Consider the following 21,410-nt stretch of genomic DNA (forward strand, 5'->3'; position numbering starts at 1 on the left):
GACTTGCTCAGGTTGGGTCCCCTCTTAGCCTTTCCACCGGTGATCTTTGGCTTAGCCAGGAGGTTTAACAAAAGAAATGGGTCGCAGGAGGGGAGGGAAAGGGATGCTGAGCTGGGAGAAGATGAGTACCTTTTCTCTGGGCACAATTTTCACCTCAGCAGAGCCCCTCTTGGGATCTTCAGGGGACCCGCTTTGCATTCTCTGGGCAGTGTTGCAGCCCATCGCCCCGGGCCAGGTCTCAGGCTGTGTGGGCGAGCACTGATCATCCATGTGGTTGAAAAGGCCTGAGGTCATTGGGTCCAGTGGCCTGCACGGTGCCGTGATGCTCACCCTCCCTTTGCAATCTCTGCCTCTCTCCCGCCCACAATCCAGAAACCTGCTGCCCACCCCAGTGCTCCCAGCAGCCCCTAAGGGAGGTAGGCCCCAGGCACTGGGTGCCAAGCTGCAGCAGGAGCCCAGGGCTCTGAGGGAGGAGAGAGCAGGAGGGTGGGTAAGTGGGTAAGAAAGAGGCAGAATCGAGCCTGTGTACTCAGAAGCCACCGGGAAGCAGAGAGAAGAGCTAATCTGTACTTTCAGAATCATACAACATGGCATGTTATAAAAGGAGGAGAGATTGTCACTTTGTACATATATGGTATTTCTTGATTAACTTTTTTGATTAACTCTGTGATTACATTATAATTGTGGGCCACTTAAGTGCACGGTAATTATTACAAAAATCACAGGGTGATTATGGGTTTATTTCAGTCCGGTAAACTAAAGTGCTCCCAAGAGAGCCAAGAACCAGAGGTTACATGGCAATTAATCTGAGTTACTTTTTACTTAGACACAATATGAAGTAACACAGGCTTGTTTATTTTTAAAGCCACTTATCTACGTTCCTGATCAGCACATAGAATCTGTCTTTGTTACCTGTGATTCCTGTGACTTTTCTCTTTCAATCTGTACCCCTCCACCCACCCCACCCCCGCCCAACTGCGGACAGTGATACTTGCCTTCTGAATCTTGTCACACGCTAGTGCTATTACTCTGCTTTTAGAAAGCCAGATGGTTTAAGTGACTCTTAAAACATGTAATTGCAGCATTTTGAAGACATTTTCTACCAACTCTGAATCTAAAGCAAACTTTCAAAATGTGAGGATGATACACTGTGAGCCTGTGGCTGTTCCTTCCTGTAATTTGAGTACATAGCACCCACTTTGATTGGGGGGAGGGGGGTGCAGAATGTCAATGCATACGTCTGTTCTTAAAGTTCTTAATAATCCAGATCTGAATAATTAAGTGGACAGGTGCATCCCTGTGCTCTCCTTGGGCCCACCATGTCATTACACATGTATGGGAATTAGCAGTCTAACCTGAAACAAATTCTCTCACCATGGGCAGACTTCTTGAGGTTTCCTGGAGGGACTTGTCTGTTCATACTTGACAGCTCTCACAGAGCGGGGACCACACAGGTGCCAATTGTCCTGTGAGCTCTCAGCTCCTAGCAACAGGGGAAACAGAATACAAAAGTGTCTCATTTCCTTTCTTTTCTCTTTCAGGATTGATCGGAAAAAGGACAAGACAGAAAGGAAAATTTTGGATAGCCAAGAAAGGGCCTTCTGGGATGTCCACAGGCCCGTGGTGAGAAAGCTCTTCTTGGTTCTCTAGGTTTTCTTATTTTCCCACTTCCCTTGCTTAAAAGAAATGACTAACTTTAGCCACCAGATGTCTCATTCTTAAGAAAATTGCCAAGGTTTGTGAAATGGTTTTGCCATTCATTCATATAATCTCAGTAGATTTTCCAGAATTTATGTCAGTTCAACCTTTTATAAGTAACCCATCCATGAAAATATGGAATTGGAATTAGGGGAGCTGTGGGATTTCCACCTGGGATTTGGGGGCCCCAGAAGTTTACAGCTCCCAAAAAAAGCAGTCTAACTGCTTTTCAACTCTAAATCTTAGAATATTCTCTTTCAAACACAGCAATTCTTATTATTCACAGTTATATTCCATGAAGTGGCAGCAAACACTGAATCAGCGAACACTGAACCATTGCTAACCCACGGCATTAAACCATCGCATCAACTGATCAATGCGTAACCTTATTTAGTGTGTGTTTCTGTCTAAAGACACCTTAATACATATTGTTGATTCGTTAACATTGAACTCACAGCCAACAGCACTTTGTCTCGTGCCAGAGTGAAGCTTATCTAACGCGCGTATTTTACCTGTAAGGCACAAAGGAACACTAGACAGCGCTTTAGCACTATGCTCGGGGGCCATTTTAAACAACAAAATGATCAACAAAAAAAACACAGAAATGTGCACAGTGGCACTAAATAGACCTTGAAAAAGGCACTTATTCACGGTATGAAGAGTTGAAACCAGGAGGCAGGGCGTCACCTTATTCAGTCTCAGCTGGGAACATGCACATTGGACAACTCACATTTTTTCTTGCTCTGTAAATGTCCGTAAATGGCCACAAATGCACCACAAGTATTGACTCGGGGGTTATAAATAAATTTTAGCAGGTAGGCAAATTCACAAATATGAAATCCATGAGTAATGATGTCTGACTATTTCTAATCTCATAGAACTAAAACAAATCTTGCATTTCCCTCATAAATAAACTATGTCAGACTTCCTAAAAAGTAGTTAAGGGCAAACCTAAAGAAATAATTCCCCATCCTGATAGTAGAGTGCTTTTAGTTGGTTAAATATGCGAACTAATACAGGCTGTGACTAAAGCGACCTTGTCACTTCCATTAGTAAGTTTGCTCATATAAACTGTGCACTCTACTCTACATATCATCCTGAGACAAGTAAGCTTCTACATTTCATATGAGAACTCTACAGAGGAACACATTTACATCTTTGTAAAAAAATTATAAATGGCAAAATGAAGCTAATCGCACCGTATATGTAATGGGAATGATGAAGATTGGTTCTGATGGTGTCACTTGGGCTAAGTTGGAAGGGTGACTTTGACTCAGTAATTTATGTGATGATTTTTTTTTTCCTCAGCCAGGCTGTGTGAACACCACAGAAATGGATATCAGAAAATGTCGACGTTTGAAGAACCCGCAGAAGGTTAAAAAGGTTCGCTAGTTTAGCTGAATTAAAAATTCTTGATGTGAATGGCGCTTTCATTTCTGATACTTTTCAAACAATAATTTGCTGTTTGTTAATTCTACTGCATTTTGTCCTTTGAAACCATTTCATTCATTTATTCTACAAATATTTGTGGAGTGGCTGATGTGTGCTTAGCACTCTTCTTGCTGCTGAAATACTGTCTTTACCAAGCCCATAGCCTGGCAGGGAAGAAACAAGCCCACAGGCAGCAGTGCCAGGAGGGCTGCATTAGGGATGGTTCCAGAGTGCCAGGAGGGGACTCCAGACTGGGGCTTCCCACGGGCTTCCAAAGCTAGTGCAGGTGGGCATAGGGTCTCCAGGGTAAACAGTAGCTGGCTATGGGGAAGAGGCAAGGAGGAAAGGAAACTAAAGGGTCAAAAAGTATGAAAATTCCACAGATGAAAGTGAACTTAGTGCAATACTTGGAAAGTCTTTTAGTCTAGGTAGGTCATCCAAACTCAAATCACCGTATTGCCCAACTGTGAATGAGCCCGTGACCACCTGTGTTTCACTATACTGAAGGGAAATGACCGTGGCCTACCCAAGGGTGCCACACTCAGTCTGCCCCACAGTTGGTACATCCCACCCTCATAGCAGCACCAGGGGCCGTATTGTGTAAGAATATGTCTGTCCTCATAAAATTAATTTCAAAAGGTAAGAGACGGGTCCCTAGATGACCCATCCTCTCAATTTCTCATATATATGTGACACGACATATATATCAACTTCTTAAATCTCCTTACATATTTCAGTCTTCACTGAGATCATGATGCCCACTGTATTATATATTATAATCTTAAAATGGCCTCATTTAATTTTTAAGGGCCCCCTAATTATATTTGAATTTTATGGAGCTCACATCTACCCTATCTCAGCCCTTTTGATTTCAGCTATGCATTGTATACCCTTTGGGGTTTTGTTTCTTTCTCAAAGCAAAGATCATCTTTAATCTGTCTCTAACACAAGGCACAGCTTAAAAAGTAGCCATAGCTGTGGGCATGTGGAGAAACAGAGGCCAGAAAAGTATTTAGCTTAAAAGCACAAAATGCAACCATCTCAGGTTTGCCCAGATGGGCATGTCATCTAAAGGCCAACAGAGAATCTAGAGATCTTTGTGCATGATCTTCAGTAATTGTTCTTGAACTATCTTGTGTCTCAGAATCACCTGGGGCATTTGAGGAAAGTACAGATTCTTCAGCCCCACCCGCAAAGGTTCTGACTCAGTAGGTTCACATGGGGCTTGACAGTGTGCATCCTTACCAGGTACCCCCAGGTGATTCTTTGTAGATGGTCTATGGACCATGTTTGGAGAAACGCTGATATACAAGGAGGCCATTTCTGCTCAATAAAAGGAAGGATTTTCTGTAACCCACAGATAGGACAGGCCTGCCTCAGAGACAGAGTTCCCATCATTGGAGAAATTCAAGCAGAGGCTGATCATTTATTGTTGGGATGTCATAGAGGGATTAGAAGCTAGCTCACCCCTAAGGCCCCCTTCAACGCAAGGGTGCATGATTCTATCTTCTTGCTTCTTCTCCAGTCAGTGTATGGAGTGACAGAAGAGTCCCAGTCACAGAGCCCAGTGCACATACCCAGTCAGCCAGTCAGGAAAACTACAAAAGAGGACATCCGGAAACAGGTGAATGAATGGACTCCCGCCCTCCCAGGAGGAGATGTGGCCAGTTTGAAAAGCCTTTCCATGTTCACCTCTGAAAGCTAAGTGAGCTTCTAGTTCCTGGAAACTGCAGTGGAACCCAGCTGTGGGTGACTTGAACCTTTAAGTGCTGTGCGCGAACAATGCATGGACGCTTGAGAGTGAAAATTCTCTGCCAAGTTCCTCCAGCAGTTATGAGAGAAGGATGTAAATGAGTTATCCCAATGCCGTGGAGGACTGTTATAGCTGGGTCTCCCCAGGAGCTGGAGCAGGGAGGGACTCATGTTACAGAGTTCTTAAAATTGTAATGTGCTTCCAGAGTAAGCTAGTCCAGTGCCACTGACTTACTGCTGTGATATAAAAGGACAGTTATACAAATAAAGTAAGCGCCACTCCCAAAGCCATTTCAGCATTATTTGGTTGAATGTTATGTTCATGATGAAGAGTTACCTGGTCAACCCAAGTCAGGAGACAATAGCCAATTACATCTACATCACTCCTTCCTAGGGTTCACTGATAATGAAGTAACTTCAAGTCTACTCCTTTCATTATGCTTTATTGGCTTCTGAGGGGGGAACCTCAAGGAGCAAACTGTTAAGTGCCTGCCCTTGACAAGATTATTACTGGGTGGGAATGAGGAAGCAGATGTGTGTAAAATAGCTATTGGATGATTCTAGTCAAGGGTGCTGAGCACTTGGGAGTGATGTAAGGGTGAAAGGTGTGCAGAGGAAGACCACTGGAGATTAGTCAAACCACGTATTACAGTGTGTGTGTTTCCTGTCCATGCTGTTGCCAAGCTTCGTGGAACATACACTGCCTTCAAGTCTGCGATCACTTTTGGGAATCAAGACCTAAGCTATAACACAGTCCTGGAGATTATATGACACAGGCTAAATGGGGAACCCCAATGGCAGTAGGAATTTTCAAAAGGCCAAAAGGGTTGCTGAAATGCAAAAGTGGAAGACTGACATCTGTTCAGGGGCAGTGTTAGGATCTTGGTAGAAATACAAGATTTGGGCTCCTGGGATGAAAGGGGGGAAAAAATTCTAGTTTGGTCTTAACACCTCTGTTGTTTTTCCCCAGATAACATTTTTGAATGCACAGATTGACAGACATTGTTTAAAAATGTCAAAAGTGGCCGAAAGGTATGTTTCCCTCAGTAAAATTACTTTATTCTAATTTAACCAAGGAGAAATGTTACGGGGTTATGGCTAATAAGTGTGTACCACGCCAAGAGGCAGACCACAGGCATTCCTTAAACTGATGCGTGAAAAGGCCGCAGGGCCCAAGTGTGTCTATCTAAGACAACAGACCTCCCCTGAGTGATGTCAAGAAATGTTCTGCTGCTTAAGCTTTTCAAGACCTTGTCAATCAAGGTCAAATGTCCTTAAAAGCTACGTAATACACTTTTGCCTTCTGCCCCTTGATTAATTTAATGGAATGGCTCCCTTTTCAGCTATAAAATGCCCAGATTCATTTTATAGGGGCAAAGAAATTGCGTGCAAGCCGTGCAAACAGGAGGGAACCAAACCATCGGGAGGCACTTCGCCTCCCCGCACCATCAACCACTGAACTGCATCGAATCAGCTGTAAAGAAAATACCTGGCACCTCCAGCCTGGCTTCCGCACAGCATTTGTGCTACAGTCTGCATCGGGAGCCGGTTCCACTCTGTTAACTCATGGGAGACTCAATTTTGTCAACTAAATGGTCTGTTTTTGAACTCTCAGTGAAGAGGGCAGACCACCTGGGGAAACTGTATGGAATAAATCTGACCAGGCAGCACTCAAACTGAATGCTTTTTCGTCTATGAGCTACTGTTAAAGCGATGACCAATATCTGAAGGATCAAGGGCTTGAGTCAGCTCCTAGTATTTATTGGCTATCAGAGTAAAATGGGTCTTTAAGCCCAGCTCACACAGGGGACTGGATGTGTGCTCAACCTGTAAGCCTTTCTCTGCTGGTCTCTTCCTTCTAGATGAATAATAAACTGAGGCTAAGGGAACCTTACTCCAAAACCCAAAATCTGAATTAGTGCTCTGCCTTCAGGTAGCCAAGGACATCCCCTGATCTGAGTTCATGTCTTTGAGGGCATCTCATATCTGTCCCAGGGTTTCTCAATGGTGTCACTATTGACATTCTGAGCTGAATACTTCTTTGGGGCAGAAGGCTGTCCTGTGCATTATAGGATGTTTAGCAGCATCCCTGACCTCTGTCCACCTCCCCATTTTGACAACCACACATCTGCCAACATTGCCAACTGTCCCCTGGGAGGGCAAAGTCACTCTCGTTGAAAATCGCCGATTCTCTTTTCCCTGATGCAAATGCTTCAGGAGGTGGCCATGGCCAGAGCTCATCTTATACGGAGACACCAGCTGCTCTGAGTCACAGTTTCAGCCAACTCTGTGGGCTGTGGAGCCACCTAACACCACTATCATAACGTGGGCCTTTGAAGTACCTGGTCTAACATTGCCTTTTAAATCTCACCGTGGTTGCCTTTGTCCCGGGAAGGTACTTGTGACTGACATAGTGGGATGACCTCAATTTCTTTGGGGTGAGGAATTATGAGGCTCTTTCTCTGTGAACTAGAGACAGGAATGGCTGTCCTGGTATACTGTGAGGGACAGTGCCAGCAACGCCTGCCTTCAAAGGGCACCTCAGCGTTTGCAATCCCAGGAAAGTGGGTGTGAGAGCATCTTTACTAGGAGCTAGTGGCTTGGGCCCAGTGGTTTTGAGCATGATGATCCAGGTGAGGGAGGGGGAGGAAGAATGGAGATCCCCAACCATAGCACTAGGGATTTGGATTCAGTGGTTCCAGATAGATCTTAGGAACCTGCAATTTGAATAATGTGAAAGTCAACTGGGTCCCTGCGGATATGGTGAGGCCATTGTCCACCACTTAGACTGACCTTAGAGCTCACCTCAGAAGAGACACCCAGCTTTGTCCTATTCTTGTGTTATCGGTGGAAGTGGGGCTCTTGTGGTGTCTAAAGGAAAAGGATTTCCTGAACCCGCACAGGAGGACGTGGTTCTGTGGTATGAACACTGTGCTTCCGCGTTCAGGCTCCCTCCTGGAGGCCATGAGAGAACAGGTGCACGCACCATGTGAGTGTGGGTCACAAGCAAGAGGGCGAGCTTATTTATTCCCCTGGGATTTTAACCAGGAGCTTGGTTTTGGGATAGACCAGGTGCTTTCTCAAAATGACCAATCAACTTCCCAGGTTTCCGTGGAATTTGGATAGGGTCCATTCCCCAGTTAGACTGACAGACCTCCCCATGCATCCCCCAAAATAGTCCAACAATTGGGTTCTGGAGGTAAGGAGGGAAAAGTGTTAATTACCTTGGTGGAGCAATGCTGTATCCCCTGGGGTATGAATGAAGCTGTAGCTTCCTGGCTACTGCTTCTCAGTGTATTAAGCTCAATGTCTAGGTCCTTTGCTCCCCTTTTCTTGCTAAAAACCTACGATAACACTTGGGGTGTGAGGAAGGAGCCTGAACCAGTCAGCATGAGGGAGGCCCACAGGGGCTGGTGTGCTGATAAGGGAAGGGAGCCGGCCACAGTGGGGGAGGGGAGCCTGGCAGGGTCCATTGTTTGTTTTCATGCTGTCAGGGAGGGGCCCCGCCTGGTGCCATCTCGTTATGCTTGAGAGGCTGCTCACCTTGAAGAAATTATTCCAACCAGCCACTCCTCCCTCCCCAGTTTGAAGCTTTCCTGTGTCTGCCTAGCAGAGACGGGATTTTATTCCCAGCAGCAATAACTGGCAACTTTTCAATGTGACACAAGGGTTTTTCATTAGGCCCACCAGGAAACTCCCAGAGAGAGAGGAGAAGGGAGAGGAGCGGGTGTTAGCTGGAGATAAAGCCGCCCGGAGCCTTGAGGTCTGTCAGCGGCTCTGCAGGGGTGGGGGGCAGGGAGGTGGCACTGGCAGCTGGCCTTGGGTGCAGATTGCTGGGCCCACCAGAGGTGAAAGCTGAGCTCTCTCAGGTGGGCGCACACATCCCCATGCAGGATCCGGTTTCCCGGACTGCTTCAGGTGATTCGTGGTAATTAGCCAGGAGCCATCAGGAAAAGAGCCTCGTGCCCCGGAGAACAAGTCCACCCCATTTTTCACTTAGTTCCCTGAGCACTGATGTTGGGAGAAGTGGGAGTGCTGGTGGCTGTGGAAGTCCAGTCCTAAAAAGGCAAGAGTCAGGGTTGGGTCAAAGGAAACAGCCAGGCCCAGTCAGGAAAGGAATAAGAAACTCTGCAAGCTAAAGGGGCAGAACAGAACAGTTTAGGGGGTCGGCATGGAGCCAGCCATTGGGTTTGGATCCTGCCTCTTTAAAGGAGAGAGAGCAGTAACACTTAAGGGTTAACAAGTTCACCCATAGCATGAGGGTGGTCCAGTCCTTGGCACTAACTACAGGTACAATGAATGTGAATGATTATTATTATTTTCCAATGTGATGCTAAACAGTGCTTTGGAAAGGAGCAAGTTCAAGGGCATGGAATAGAATGAGCTGAGTATACGGTGTTCTGAGGAACAAACAAAGGGCAGGCTGAGAAGTGAGGCTGGGCCTACAGGTGGCAGCTTTGTGCCAATGTAGTTCTTCCTTCCCTCTTCTCTGTCTCCTAAACAGAGAGCCCTGCCCTGTGTGCTGCCTAAGGCTGGCCCTGCCGCCCACAGTCTGTCCCCCTTGGCTGCCTCCTATGGCACCAAATAATGTGAAGCCTTTGGAGAGGGTGGGGCTGTGCATGAAGAGGCTGGCTCTTCCGCACAGATTTTCTTGGGTCCTCTCAGTTTCAACTATTCTGCCCCGTTGTTCCCATGAGTGGTTAAATATTCTCCAAATGCCAACATCATGGCAACCAAACTACATTTCCTAGGCTGCCTTTTACCACTTGAAACAACAGTACAAAAGCCAGTCTGACACGTTACCTAAGTTTTGCTTCAGGCAGTGCAGTCTCTGCACACACAGATAACTTCTCCAGATAAATAACGCTTAACGCCTTAACCTTTTGTTAAAGAAGATTTTATTTATTTTTAGAGAGAGGGGAAGGGAGAGAGAAAGAGAGGGAAACATCAATGTGTGGTTGCCTCTTGCGCTCCCCCAGCACACCCCCAACCAAGGACCTGGCCCACAACCCAGGCCTGTGCCCCAACTGGGAATCAAACCAGTGACCCTTTGGTTTGCAGGCTGGTGCTCAATCCACTGAGCCACACCAGTCAGGGCAACACCCTAAGCTTTTTATTTGCACTATTGTAAATGAGAATCTGTCTTCAGTGTGTTTTATGCACTTGCCTTCTTAAAGAAAGGACTCCCATTTCAGTTAATTTTCTGGATGACTCAGAGTCAGTGTTCTTACACTGTACTTTAAAACTCTGTCAGTGGGCAGGGTTTTATAAAGCACCCCAAACAGCCCAGGCCATTATGTTTTTTGAGTCTCTGTTTCTGCTTTTTCGTTGTTGGTTTGTATTCTTGTTCCTATCAATATACTTGTCTCCAGTAGCCCTTCCTGCTCCCTTAGCAACTCCCATTTCCAATCTGTAGCAGATCATGTGTATCAGGTAGCTGTTGCTGCGTAACAAACCACCTCAAAAAAACATAGTGGTTTCAAACAATAGACAACTTACTGTTGCTCATGTGTCTTTGTGCCAGATGCCTCTGCGGGGCTCCCCCTGGTGTCTGTGTGCAACTGTGCATTGAGTAGACAGGTCAGAGATCTTGGCTGGGCTCTCCTGCATGTTTGGCTTCAGCTGGTTTAGAATGACCTCAGCTGGGACGACTGGGCTCTCCTCACACAGTCTCTCATCCTCCAGCAGGTTAGTGTGACTTGTTCACATGGGGGCAGCAGGATTCCAAGAGAGAGAGCAGAAGTATGTCCAGCCTCTGGAGGCTTGGAACTAGCACTCAGCCACTTCTGCTACATTTTATTGGCTAAAGCAAGTGACAAGCCAAGACCATATTCAAGGGCTAGGAAAACAGGCTTCGTTTTTGTACGGTGATCAAATAACCAACCAAGTTCCTTAGCCTTGATCCTGATGCAAGATGTGTGCTCTTTAGAGTTTATTTCATTGTAGGAAGAGGCAATCTTGCTCATTTACCTCACCTATGTTCTCTCAACAGTTTAAGTTGCCCAATAAAAGAGGTCTTACTCTTCTTTGTGTGAGTCTTCAAGGAGCCTCTTCTTTTATTCACCCAAGCCTTATAGCACTTGACAAACCAACTCTGAGAATGCAAAAATATACATTTTAGTTCCAAGTGTTCTGGAAAGTCTCTGTGTTTGTTGGGTGTCCCCAGAGACTCACCCCACCCCACCCCCTGCCCTGAAGTGGCCCTGAGCAGGTCACTGCAGGAATCACACCACACTGACACACACAGAGAGGTCAAGTTGCATCCTTGTATCTCTGCTCCCATGCTCGGCCCATCCTTACCCTTCTGTGGGAGCATTTGTGCATCACAGCTGATGGATGAATTGATTTTTTATCATCATCTTGCCCATCTTGAGATGGATGCTGTTTCCTCCTCTGCCTCCTGGCCCTCCATGATCATGAAATGTAATTAATAAAATGAGATAAGATAGCAAGGGACTGCAAACCCTAAGAGTCTATTAAAAACCTACTAGTGTGATAGAAGTCTATGAATTTAATGTCTAATGATAGTTTCAGGGAAGGGAGAATAAAGGAGCCAAGGAAGTCATTACAACTTTGCTTTTATGGGATTCCAGAGTCCGTGGGGTTCTTGCTACTCTTTTCTCCCAGCCCATCTTAGGTGACAGAATAGAAAATACCAGAGGTAACATTATAGCTAGGGTGATTGTATTCAGATGGTGATCTAGAAGGGCTACAATACCTGGCCTGGCATATGCTCTTCTTTCCAAGGGGCTGAATTCACCTTCCCATCCCTTGTTCATCCTGAGATTCTCTATTGAACATATTGTCTCTGATTGACCTACAATTAAGAAGCTCTTTCTTTATATTCTCTCTCCTCCCCCGCCTTCTACAATGTGAAGAACAAATTAGATTAATGAATTAATGAGAACTAAACTTTCTTCTTTCTTCTCTGTGATGCTGCTCTGCTTTTTGTTTCCCTTTCTGATTGGACCCTCTTCCTGTCTGTTTTATTTTTCTATCCTCATCCAAGGACATGCTTATTGATTTCAGAGAGAGGGGAAGGGAGGGAAGGAGAGAAGGAGAGAAACATCAATGAGAGAGAGTAACATCAATAGGTTGCCTCTCTCATACATGCACTGCCTAAAGACCAAATCTGCAACCCAGGCATGTGCCCTGACCAGGGATCGAATCTCCAACTTTTCAGTTAATGGACTGATGCTCCAACCAACTGAGCCACACTGGAATAGAGTCACTTGTGCTTGTTTAAGAATTGCCTATGGCTGCTTTTGTAGTAGGGGGGGGAAAAAAAGCTGAGTAGTTGCAACAGACACCATTTGGCCCTCAAAGCCTAAAATATTTATTATCTGGGTCTTCCAGAAAATGTTTGCCTATCCCTGCTCTAGAGAATACTAGATGTCCCCAGAGGAAAGGTGCCAGACCCCTCATTTTGAGCTCTAGTGGAAAGACTGGCAAGCCACTCGGTGACCCGACAATGAAGCCCATCAGTGAGCAGGTCCTGTCCATGCACACAGACATGTGGAGCCTCCACGCAGTTTTAGTGCCTCTCTCTTAAGCATAAATGGATATCCAGAGGTTTTCCAGACGCTCAAGAAAAACTCCATGGAAAGGCATGTAATCAAAACAAACAAAAGAAGGGACTTGGAGGACCAAAAACTACTCAAGAAGCTAAAAATAAAAATATAGAATAATATCCTCAGAAGTATGAGTAGCTATTCCATCCATAAAACAAGAACTCGATACTATGATAAAGAAGAATGAACTTTGGAAACTTAAGAAAATGGTGGCTTAAATTTTTAAAAATAGATAAAGAGAAAGGTTGGAAGAACTGTCAAACAAAAAGATGAAAAATGGGAGGGCCAATTTAGGAAAATTAGATGATCAATCAATTCAAGATGTCCAATATGTAACTAAAAAAAATTATAGAAAGGAAAAATAAATGGTATGACATTAGCAAAGAAATAATATTTATGGGAAATGTGTCTCATATTGCACCTAGCACAGTGAACCAAAAACAACCAGCAAGGGCCATGGTGAAATCTCAGAGCACTGTGACAATAAAGAGAAGATTCTCAGTTTCCAAAGAGAAAAGAAAATGTTTAAATCAAAATGAATCCAGACTTCTCCATAGTAACACTGAATACAAAAATAATAATAATAATAAAATAAAGTAAAACATTGCCTTCAAAATTCGGAAAGAAAATTAGTCTTACACTGGGTTCCATGTCCAACACTATACTTCTTAGGAAACTTCTATTAAAGGATGTACTTCAGCACAACCAGGGAGTGAAACCAACAGACAGACATGGAATCCAGGAAACAAGGGCTTCAACACAAAACTGAAGGAAGTCCCAGGATGACGGTTTTGTGTCAGGCCTGTAGAGCAAATGGTCCAGATTGCAGCAAGAGGACTCAACACTTCAGGGAGAGGGAGACAGAACTGACGGATTATCTGACGTGGTTAGGATAGGGATAAATTACTGCTAGATGTTTTACAGATCTGAAGGGATACTTGAGATAAGTCATATGCTACTTTGCTTAGCAGCAAACAACTAGTTCAGTAATGTGGACACTGATTATTGATTTAACAAAAATTGCTATATAAGTCTATTTGGAGGATCATGGGAGTAAATGGTTAGGAGAATTGGAGATTAGTGAGCAGAAAGTTAAATGCTCATCTAAAACTGATCATGAAAAATAAAATAGATAATGAAGAACAGGTATAAAAAGATATAATTTAAAAATATACAGGTAAATATTAAAAGAAACAGAAGGGTAGAAAGTGGATGTCTCTTTGAGAAGGGATAGGAGGAAATAAAACCTTCGCTATTGCTTTTTTTGTACATGAAAATCATTTAGTACTATTTTATTGTTTTAACTATGTCCATGCCTTTTGGTAAAATTTTGCTTACAAAGATTATGTGGCTATTTAAGTTATAACTAGAAAATCTAAATTGCTTTTAGGAAAAATGCTTATGATATATTAACTCCTGTGGTCTGCCAGGATTTTAAAGTCTTTCCAACAAGAAAGTCCTCCAGCTGGGAATGCTGGGCCAACAGCCTGGAGGAACTAGAGCATCTCTGTGTGTCCCAGATGTCTTGGGATCTGCAGTCCATGTCAGTCAGAAAGCAACACACAAGTGGGTTTGGACCAGTGTGCCAGTAAGGCTGGCAAAGCCAGGGAGGGAGGCACGCAGGTTCAGGGAAGCAGTGAGTGGGGAAAAGACACAAAGTTCATCTGTATCCTGTGACTGCAGTAATGTCCAAACGAGAAGGGGACATGGGGCAAGTGAAAACAGTTCAACTTGTCCACAGTGGGAGTGGTGGTAATTTTTCCCTTCTAGTTTAGAAGGATACGACTGACCTCATGTTTGTGTAAAGCAGAATAAAAGTTTCACAGGAAATCATGGCATTCTTTGCTCTGCTTCCCCCCTGCAGCTTAATTGCTTACACGGAGCAGTATGTGGAATATGACCCCTTGATAACGCCAGCAGAGCCGTCCAATCCCTGGATCAGTGACGATATCACTTTATGGGACATAGAGAAGAGGTAAATAAATAAATAAATAAATAAATAAATAAATAGTAATGTTTGGGAGTAGATGTGGAAAAAACTTATGAGATTGTAAGATTACATGATCCCCTATCTTAATTTGACCTTATCACTTGAACAGAAACCCCTTAAGTAACCTCCCCACTGAGTTCTGCTTGCTTACTCATGGTTTCTGCCTCCTTGTAGTTTGGTTTATACATAGATCCTTTGTGCCTTCCCTCTGCCTTCTCTCTGACCCTTTGGATATCATGATAACAGGGGCAGTCCCTCACATTTCCAAGCTCTGATCGCCAGAGGAAAAGAATCTATTGGCCAATTTGGTGTGTGTGTGTGAGTGTGTGTATGTGTGTATGATGGCAGCAACAGTAATAATATAATATGTGTCTTACATGGACTCCCACAATAAATAATTCTCCCATCGAACAGATGAAGAAACTGAAGCACAGAGGAGTTAATGAACCTGCTCAAGGTCACAGAGCGAGTAGGTGGCAGAGTTAGGATTGGACCAGACAGAGGGCTCCAGAGCCCTGGTTTTCATCACGGCTCTTCTGGAGAAACCTGCAGGGATGACCCCATCCAGTAGCTTCTCACCCATGAGCCACAAGCCAGTGTGTTTGCTTACTAGCTGAGGGACCAGAGCCCAGAAGGACTGGGACACATGCCGGATTACAGAAGGAAACACACAGACAAGTCTGGTGCAGTGTGCCTGGGCCCTCAGCCCTCTTTGCTCATTTCTTTATATCTCTCTCCCTCACTTTCACTCTTGCTTTTTTCTGGGTTCTTTTCTTAAAATGGAAAACCTTTATAAAAAGTAGTCAAAGTCATAGTGCTTATTATACAAAGTTTAAACTACTCAGACATACATAACAAAGAAAGTTCTCTCTTCCTCCAACCCAATCTCCTTTTCCAGAAAGAGCCTTGTTTAGAGTCTAACGCCATGGTTCCCAGACTGCACCAGGGTCCCCTGAGCCCCTGCAGGGACCTCACAGGGTTGCCACAGGATCATTGAGGGAAATGCAATGATCATGACATATGTCAGATGCTGCATCAACTCCTAGTTAAGGTCGTTCACTGTTTTCAACATTGGGTCCCATTCCATGCCCTCCAGTGATGCCATATCTTTGTAAGTCTGGGTTTTCAGAGCAGTTGGCTGTGATAAAAAGCAGTGCTATCCAAAAATCCACATGGAACTGGAAACAAGGGTGAGGGGGCCCAGTCTGATTCCAAAGTTTAAGAAGGGGTACCATGCTCAACAGCACGCGCGTGTTTATTTAAGAATGAATTAAATACATTCATTGTCCTTTCCATTTATATGTACTTTAAATAGCAACTAAGTTGTTAGAAAATAAATATATGTCAAGTTCTTTGGACCTGACATTTTAATAAATAAACATGCCCTAGGTCGTCCCTTCTAATCTGATCCAAAAACTAAAATCTTTTAAATCAGTGTGTTTTTTTCCCATTTTTTAAATCACTGCCATGCTTTTTTTCTTTCTATCTTCTCTTTTCAGGAAGTCCTTTTGTAGGAATTGTGGGGCCTCTGGGATGGGGCAGCTGTATCTCTTATCTTTTCTCTAGTACCCTTTTTATTCTATATTCAAGGATCAAATTACTCTTCAGAGTCACCAGTGTTGTTTTCAGTGACGTCCATTCTGTGATTTTTATGCTTTAATGAGTTTGTCTTTTCCTACTGAGTGTTGGGAGGGGTTGATGATCATGCTTTTCATTTCTAGGAATTCTTACTATTTCCTGGACGTCTTTCTCTTAGGAGCCTGATCTGTTCTGCTGACACTTATCCTCTTGCATCCCCCTGACGGGGGGGATACAGATTTTTTTTTTTTTTTTCATATTTCTCTCCTCGATTTCTGCAGCTTAGCCTGTTTCCCAGGGGTCACTGACCAGAGAAATGTTATTTCTAGTCGTTGTTTCATTACTCCAATCACTGTTCAGAGCAGATCGATCTTTTCATATACCCAGAAACTTGGGGGACTGCAGGTTTTCATAAAGAAAGGTCTCAACTTTCAACTCCGGCTGCATATTTGACGCACCTGGAGCATTTCTGGAAAAAACAACAACAGCAGCAGCAACAATGGCCCATTTCCCTCTCCAGACCAATTAAACCAGAATTTCTGGAAGTGAGGCACTGGCATTTTTTAAATATCTCCCCAGGTGATTCTCAGGTGCAGCCCTAGTCCAGACGGACTATCTTAGTAGCTGGTGAGGGTTCCCTCAGCAATCGTGTGGACCATTGGTTCTTAACACACAGGGTGCATCAGAATCACCTAAGATGCTCATTAAAAATACAGATGCCCTTGGGGTGGTTCTGGGTATCTATGTTGTCAGCAAACATTCCAGGCAATTTTGAGGAACGGCACAATTTGAAAATTTCTGGTGTGGTTTACAGACTTCCCCCCAGCAGGCTCTCCTCTGAGCAGTTCATGTGACTTCACCTGAGTATATTAATGGGAGGACACAGGTAAACTGGTGAGATTCCTCTCCGAGTCCTGGCTACGTGGTCCAAGAACAGACCGAAAGACTGGGTCCCCTCTCAGAGTGGGACTGGTGACTACGGGGTCCATGGGTAGTAGAGCCCCACCTTCCCTCAATGACAACCCTGCAGCCAAGGGCTCTGCTTCCAAGCCCTGACGGGGTTTCTGAAGTTCTTCAGTTTCCTCCGCACACTGCTCCCTAGTAAATCCGATCTTTCTTCTGCTGAGGCATCTTAGGGGAACCCGGTTAGATCTGCAGAAGCCAAGAGAAATAGGAAAAAGCTGGCATGTCTTTGGAAGTCTCCCTGCTTTGCCAAGGTGCCTTCTCCCTCTGGATTTGCTGTTGCACTCCTAGGGTACAGCGGCACTACCCTGGTTTTGCTGCCCATATTAGAAGCTGGCCAGAAAGCATCCCCCTTTGCTTTGGAGAACCCCTCTGCCGTGAGGATGCTGTGGTCCTCCTTTCTGAATCTCTTCCACATGCCCCCTGTCCAATGCCCGCTGACAGCTTCTACCTTTAGTCCTGCTGCTCAGAGCCTGAGGTTGTCCTAGGCTTTTGTTGGGGACACCCAGTTACTTTCTCCTCAGATGGACCCGCTGAAATCATAGGCAGCTCTCAAATGAGTTGTCGTCAGTTCAGTTCATTTGCTTCATACCTTCCTGGAATTTCTCATAATTTGTCATCTGCTAATAGAAAGTTTCTTTACCTTGACATACTGTATTTTTCCATTTTGTTTTCTATTGTTTCAATGAATGCCAGATTCTTGCCAGTTCTCTATTCCTGGACCACTTCCCCAGATGGTGGGCTCCTCTTCTCATTCATGTCACTGGTGTCCCTTCCTCAGAAGGGTCCTCTGTGACCACTTAATCCAGAGTGGCCACCACATCTATCCACCCATTCTATATCACATCCTCTCCCCCTGGTTCTTTCTAAACTTAAAATCATTTTTTGCACCTAAACCCAGGTCTGGCACACAGTAGGCATTCAAAAAGTATAGATGGGTCATGACATTTTCCATGCAGATCCATAGATCACTCCTTGAGTGGAGAATCACAGCATGTGACGTGTGAACTAAGGCTCTATTCGTATTTGAAGAGACAGAGGAATAAATGCAGCAAATGAAGTGTAAATGGAAAGACAGTAGCTGAAGGAAATACTTGCATCTTCCAAAACCAAAAGAATAAGACCACCAAGCCCCCCATCCCCACCCGCACCCCGCGTTGGCCTGAGGAAGGTCACATGGGTGTGATACGGCACAGCAGCTACAGTTAGGAGCTGCACTCCGGGGCCACACTATCTGGCCTTCAGTCTTGACTCCATCAACTTCTAGAGTGTCCTTGGGCACATTATCACTAGGCCTCAGTTTCCCTATCTGTCAAGTAGGGATAATGATAGTCCAAGTTTTACAGAGCAGTTGTGAGGACTCAGTGAGTTGACAGATGTAAAACATCTAGACTCTCATAAACACTGTGCAGGTGGTTGTTCAATCGATAAATGAATACAATATTCTGCTTCTAAACACACAAATGGGTTTTATCCGGGGTGAGTTGTTTCCTTTCTGACCACTCTCTCTCGGTCACTTGGATCCAAACAGGACTCTGGTTCTCCCCTGTGGATTGAGGAAGGGGCGAGAGGTGAGGGCAGCCCCTCTGATGAAAGGTTGGAGTCACAAGGCATCCTCAGTTATAACAAGAACAAAGGAAAAATCAGTGGAGTCAAGTGTTGGGCCTGTGACTGACAGGAGTGGTCCAGGGAAGCCAAATCAGTGGGTTGTCGTACGAGCGGCAGACAGGAGCCACTCGGCTCACCTCCTGGCCACCAGAACCTAAATGTCTTCTTTAAAGAGAACTTTTTATCGTTGGCTGATGTTGCTGTAATGAAGTCTGCATTGAGAGTCTGTACAGGTTTTTATGCAATCCGTCGTTTAACTTTGTGAAATTTCCCTTTGGTGTGTGGCCCCAAAATAGATTTGACTTGCTAGAGAGACTATGACACAGGTTCTTGCCTAATATTGATCATTTTTTAAACCTTTGTTTGCCCCCTCACCGGCCCCCATAAAAGCAAAGAGCCCAGCCAGCAGCGAGTAAAGAGATGGGGCTTCTCATTTGACGAGATGCTGAAGGACCAGGTGGGACGGGACCAGTTTCTACGATTCCTGGAGTCCGAATTCAGCTCAGAAAACCTCAGGTAAATCTCTCAAAGGTTTAAGCTGTGTGCAGGGTGAGTATGAAGAAATGTGCATGATCAGCCTCTCTTTCTGCCTCCGCTTTTCAATCAAATGTTATGGTTCAAATGCAAATTCCAGCTAGTCTGGCGATTGAAATGGAGAAGAACACACTTTATACACAGCTTTGCTATCACCGCATTAGCACCTACCAACACCAGCATTATTGTTCTTTAAGTCCAGAGGACATTTCTTCAAGTGAGCTTGCTCTCCAGTAACAAGTAAACAGTCAAAGGTACTTGATGACATCGCCCTGTCACTAAAACCCTGGAGCAAGGGGGTTTCAGAGTGAAAAGCAGCTCAGAGAGCCTCTCCTTCAGAACCGCCCAAGTTGGGGGCCCTGAGTATTTAACAAGCCCACCAGAAGAAAAAGGGGTCTGTGGCCTCATTTCAGAATTTCAAAAAGCACGAATACATATCATTCAATAACTGGAGGCATCACTGTACAAGCTTATTAAAACACGCTTTTCTTTTAGGGGGAATTCTATCAACTCTCGTGGTGGTTGTTTTGGTCACCTGATGCCAGTGAGACTCTTGGTTGTGTCTGTTGGTCTATGATTCATCAAGATAAGGGAAAATACATTAATAATTACTGTTCAGTAGAAAAAATAAAGCTTTCAAAACATAAGGTCCATTGAGAGAGGAAGGAAAGGGGGTGCATTAAAAAGGAAAGGGCTCATGGTTATGACAAACTGGGAATTTGTGGTTTATTCAGACCTTCATTGTATTGGGTGTAGAAGCAGAAACCTGTGGAATGTGTAACTTAAAAGACCCTTGAGTGATAATCTTAGCCACCTGGGAATTTCTCAGTGGGAATGTTGGGAATTTCCATTTTCTTCTTGGTACCAAGTTTTCTTTTATATGCAGGTTAATTCCCATCTTCCAATGCACTTTTTCAAAGAGTGGCTTTATTAACTTTTTAAAATATTTTTGAACTTTTAAAAGTCAGAGCATGTACTGTGGGTAAAAAACTCTCCATGCCAGTGTTAATGTCCAAAGTCCATATTATTTATTTGGCATGAGAAACCCTATCAGTCCCACATGTCAGTCAAGGGATATTTGCGACACACCTGTGCCACACGAAGCCCCCCAAGAGTTTGCCAGTGGATGCAAGGAAGTCAAAATGTGTGCTCTTTGCCTGCAACGATGACCTTGTAAGTCCTTGAGGAAAAAACACAAGAAACGATTAAATCATTAAACGAATACAAACAAGAATAAACTCTAAGGAGCATTTTAGGAGTGTTTTTAAAAGGGAGGGAGGAGTGCAAGAGAAGAAGAATATGCAGGATGCTGATGGACAAAAAAAGGAGAGAGCGTATTCTCAGCTGGATAGCTCTGTAATCCAGAAAGTCCTGGGAAGACGTGTAGTTGTCAATTAACTTATGTCTCGATGCCCTTCTAGGAAGCCGTGAGCCTACTGTAAACCAGATAAGGTTGAATGTCTGATTTCAGGTGACGATGCAAGAGATCTTGCCTTGTGCTGAGGCATTATGCTCAGCACAGCTCGGAGCTCTGCTTCAGTTCCTAGTCAGGCGTTCGTGACGGCAGACTTCACTTCAGTAGGGTGGTGTTCACGCTGACCAGCCTCACAGGCTTGGGAAGCTGTGCCTTCTGTGGCCAGCATGAGGCATCAGGCAACCTCTCTGTGGTCACTTCAGCCCTAGGGCCGAACCCCAGCTTGGCCCCCATGATCCACCCCTAGAAGTCCTTTCCATCTCCCCTTCTCATCCTGCCCCCCTGGGTCCTCACAATGCGATGGCACAGAGGCTGCCTCCCCCTGACTATGTCTTGGCCCATGAGTGACCTTAGAACCCTCTGCCACCTGAACTGTTGCAGACTTTGAAGAATGGCCACAAGATCCTGGTCATGTGAGGGGCAGGAGCAGGAGCTGCTGCTGGCTCAGCGCTGCTTTGCCCACCCGGAGTGTAGCCATGCCCACACTAGGGTTCAGATGAGTTTCATAAAATGCACATCACATTTATGGCATGCAGGAGTGTGTCCCTGCAGGTGTCCTGCGCCTCAGCCTGCCATCACCTCTGTGCCGCTGCCAGCAGCTTCCTCCCATGCCAGCAGGGCTACACTCCATCTGGGGGGAAAGAGCGTGTGTGAGCATGCGTGTGTACACACGAATGCATAAATCCAGACTTAGAGAGGGTCCCCTGTGGTTTTTGTTGGAAGAGAGGATAAAGAAAATATAGAATAGCCAGAGATAAACAGTACAGCCCAAGAGCTTCTAAAATCCTCTCTGGACATCCGAATTCCACTC

At 44.8% G+C, this 21,410-nt stretch overlaps 1 protein-coding gene across 8 annotated transcripts in view; it reads left to right on the forward strand.

Annotated features, from left to right (window-relative positions):
* The window catches only part of RGS6 (regulator of G protein signaling 6), a 464,067-nt gene that overhangs the window by 394,699 nt on the left and 47,958 nt on the right, over positions 1-21,410 (forward strand). For all 8 annotated transcript variants that reach the window (XM_090271078.1, XM_090271080.1, XM_090271082.1 and 5 more), the window contains exons 9-14: positions 1,542-1,623; positions 3,007-3,081; positions 4,655-4,753; positions 5,852-5,913; positions 14,317-14,427; positions 18,982-19,107. In XM_090271078.1, coding sequence (XP_090127204.1) covers positions 1,542-1,623; positions 3,007-3,081; positions 4,655-4,753; positions 5,852-5,913; positions 14,317-14,427; positions 18,982-19,107 — 555 coding nt within the window. The remainder of the gene's footprint in view (positions 1-1,541; positions 1,624-3,006; positions 3,082-4,654; positions 4,754-5,851; positions 5,914-14,316; positions 14,428-18,981; positions 19,108-21,410) is intronic.

This window comes from Furipterus horrens, unplaced genomic scaffold, assembly GCF_987537825.1.
Source record: "Furipterus horrens unplaced genomic scaffold, mFurHor1.1.pri manual_scaffold_3, whole genome shotgun sequence".
NCBI lineage: Eukaryota > Metazoa > Chordata > Mammalia > Chiroptera > Furipteridae > Furipterus > Furipterus horrens.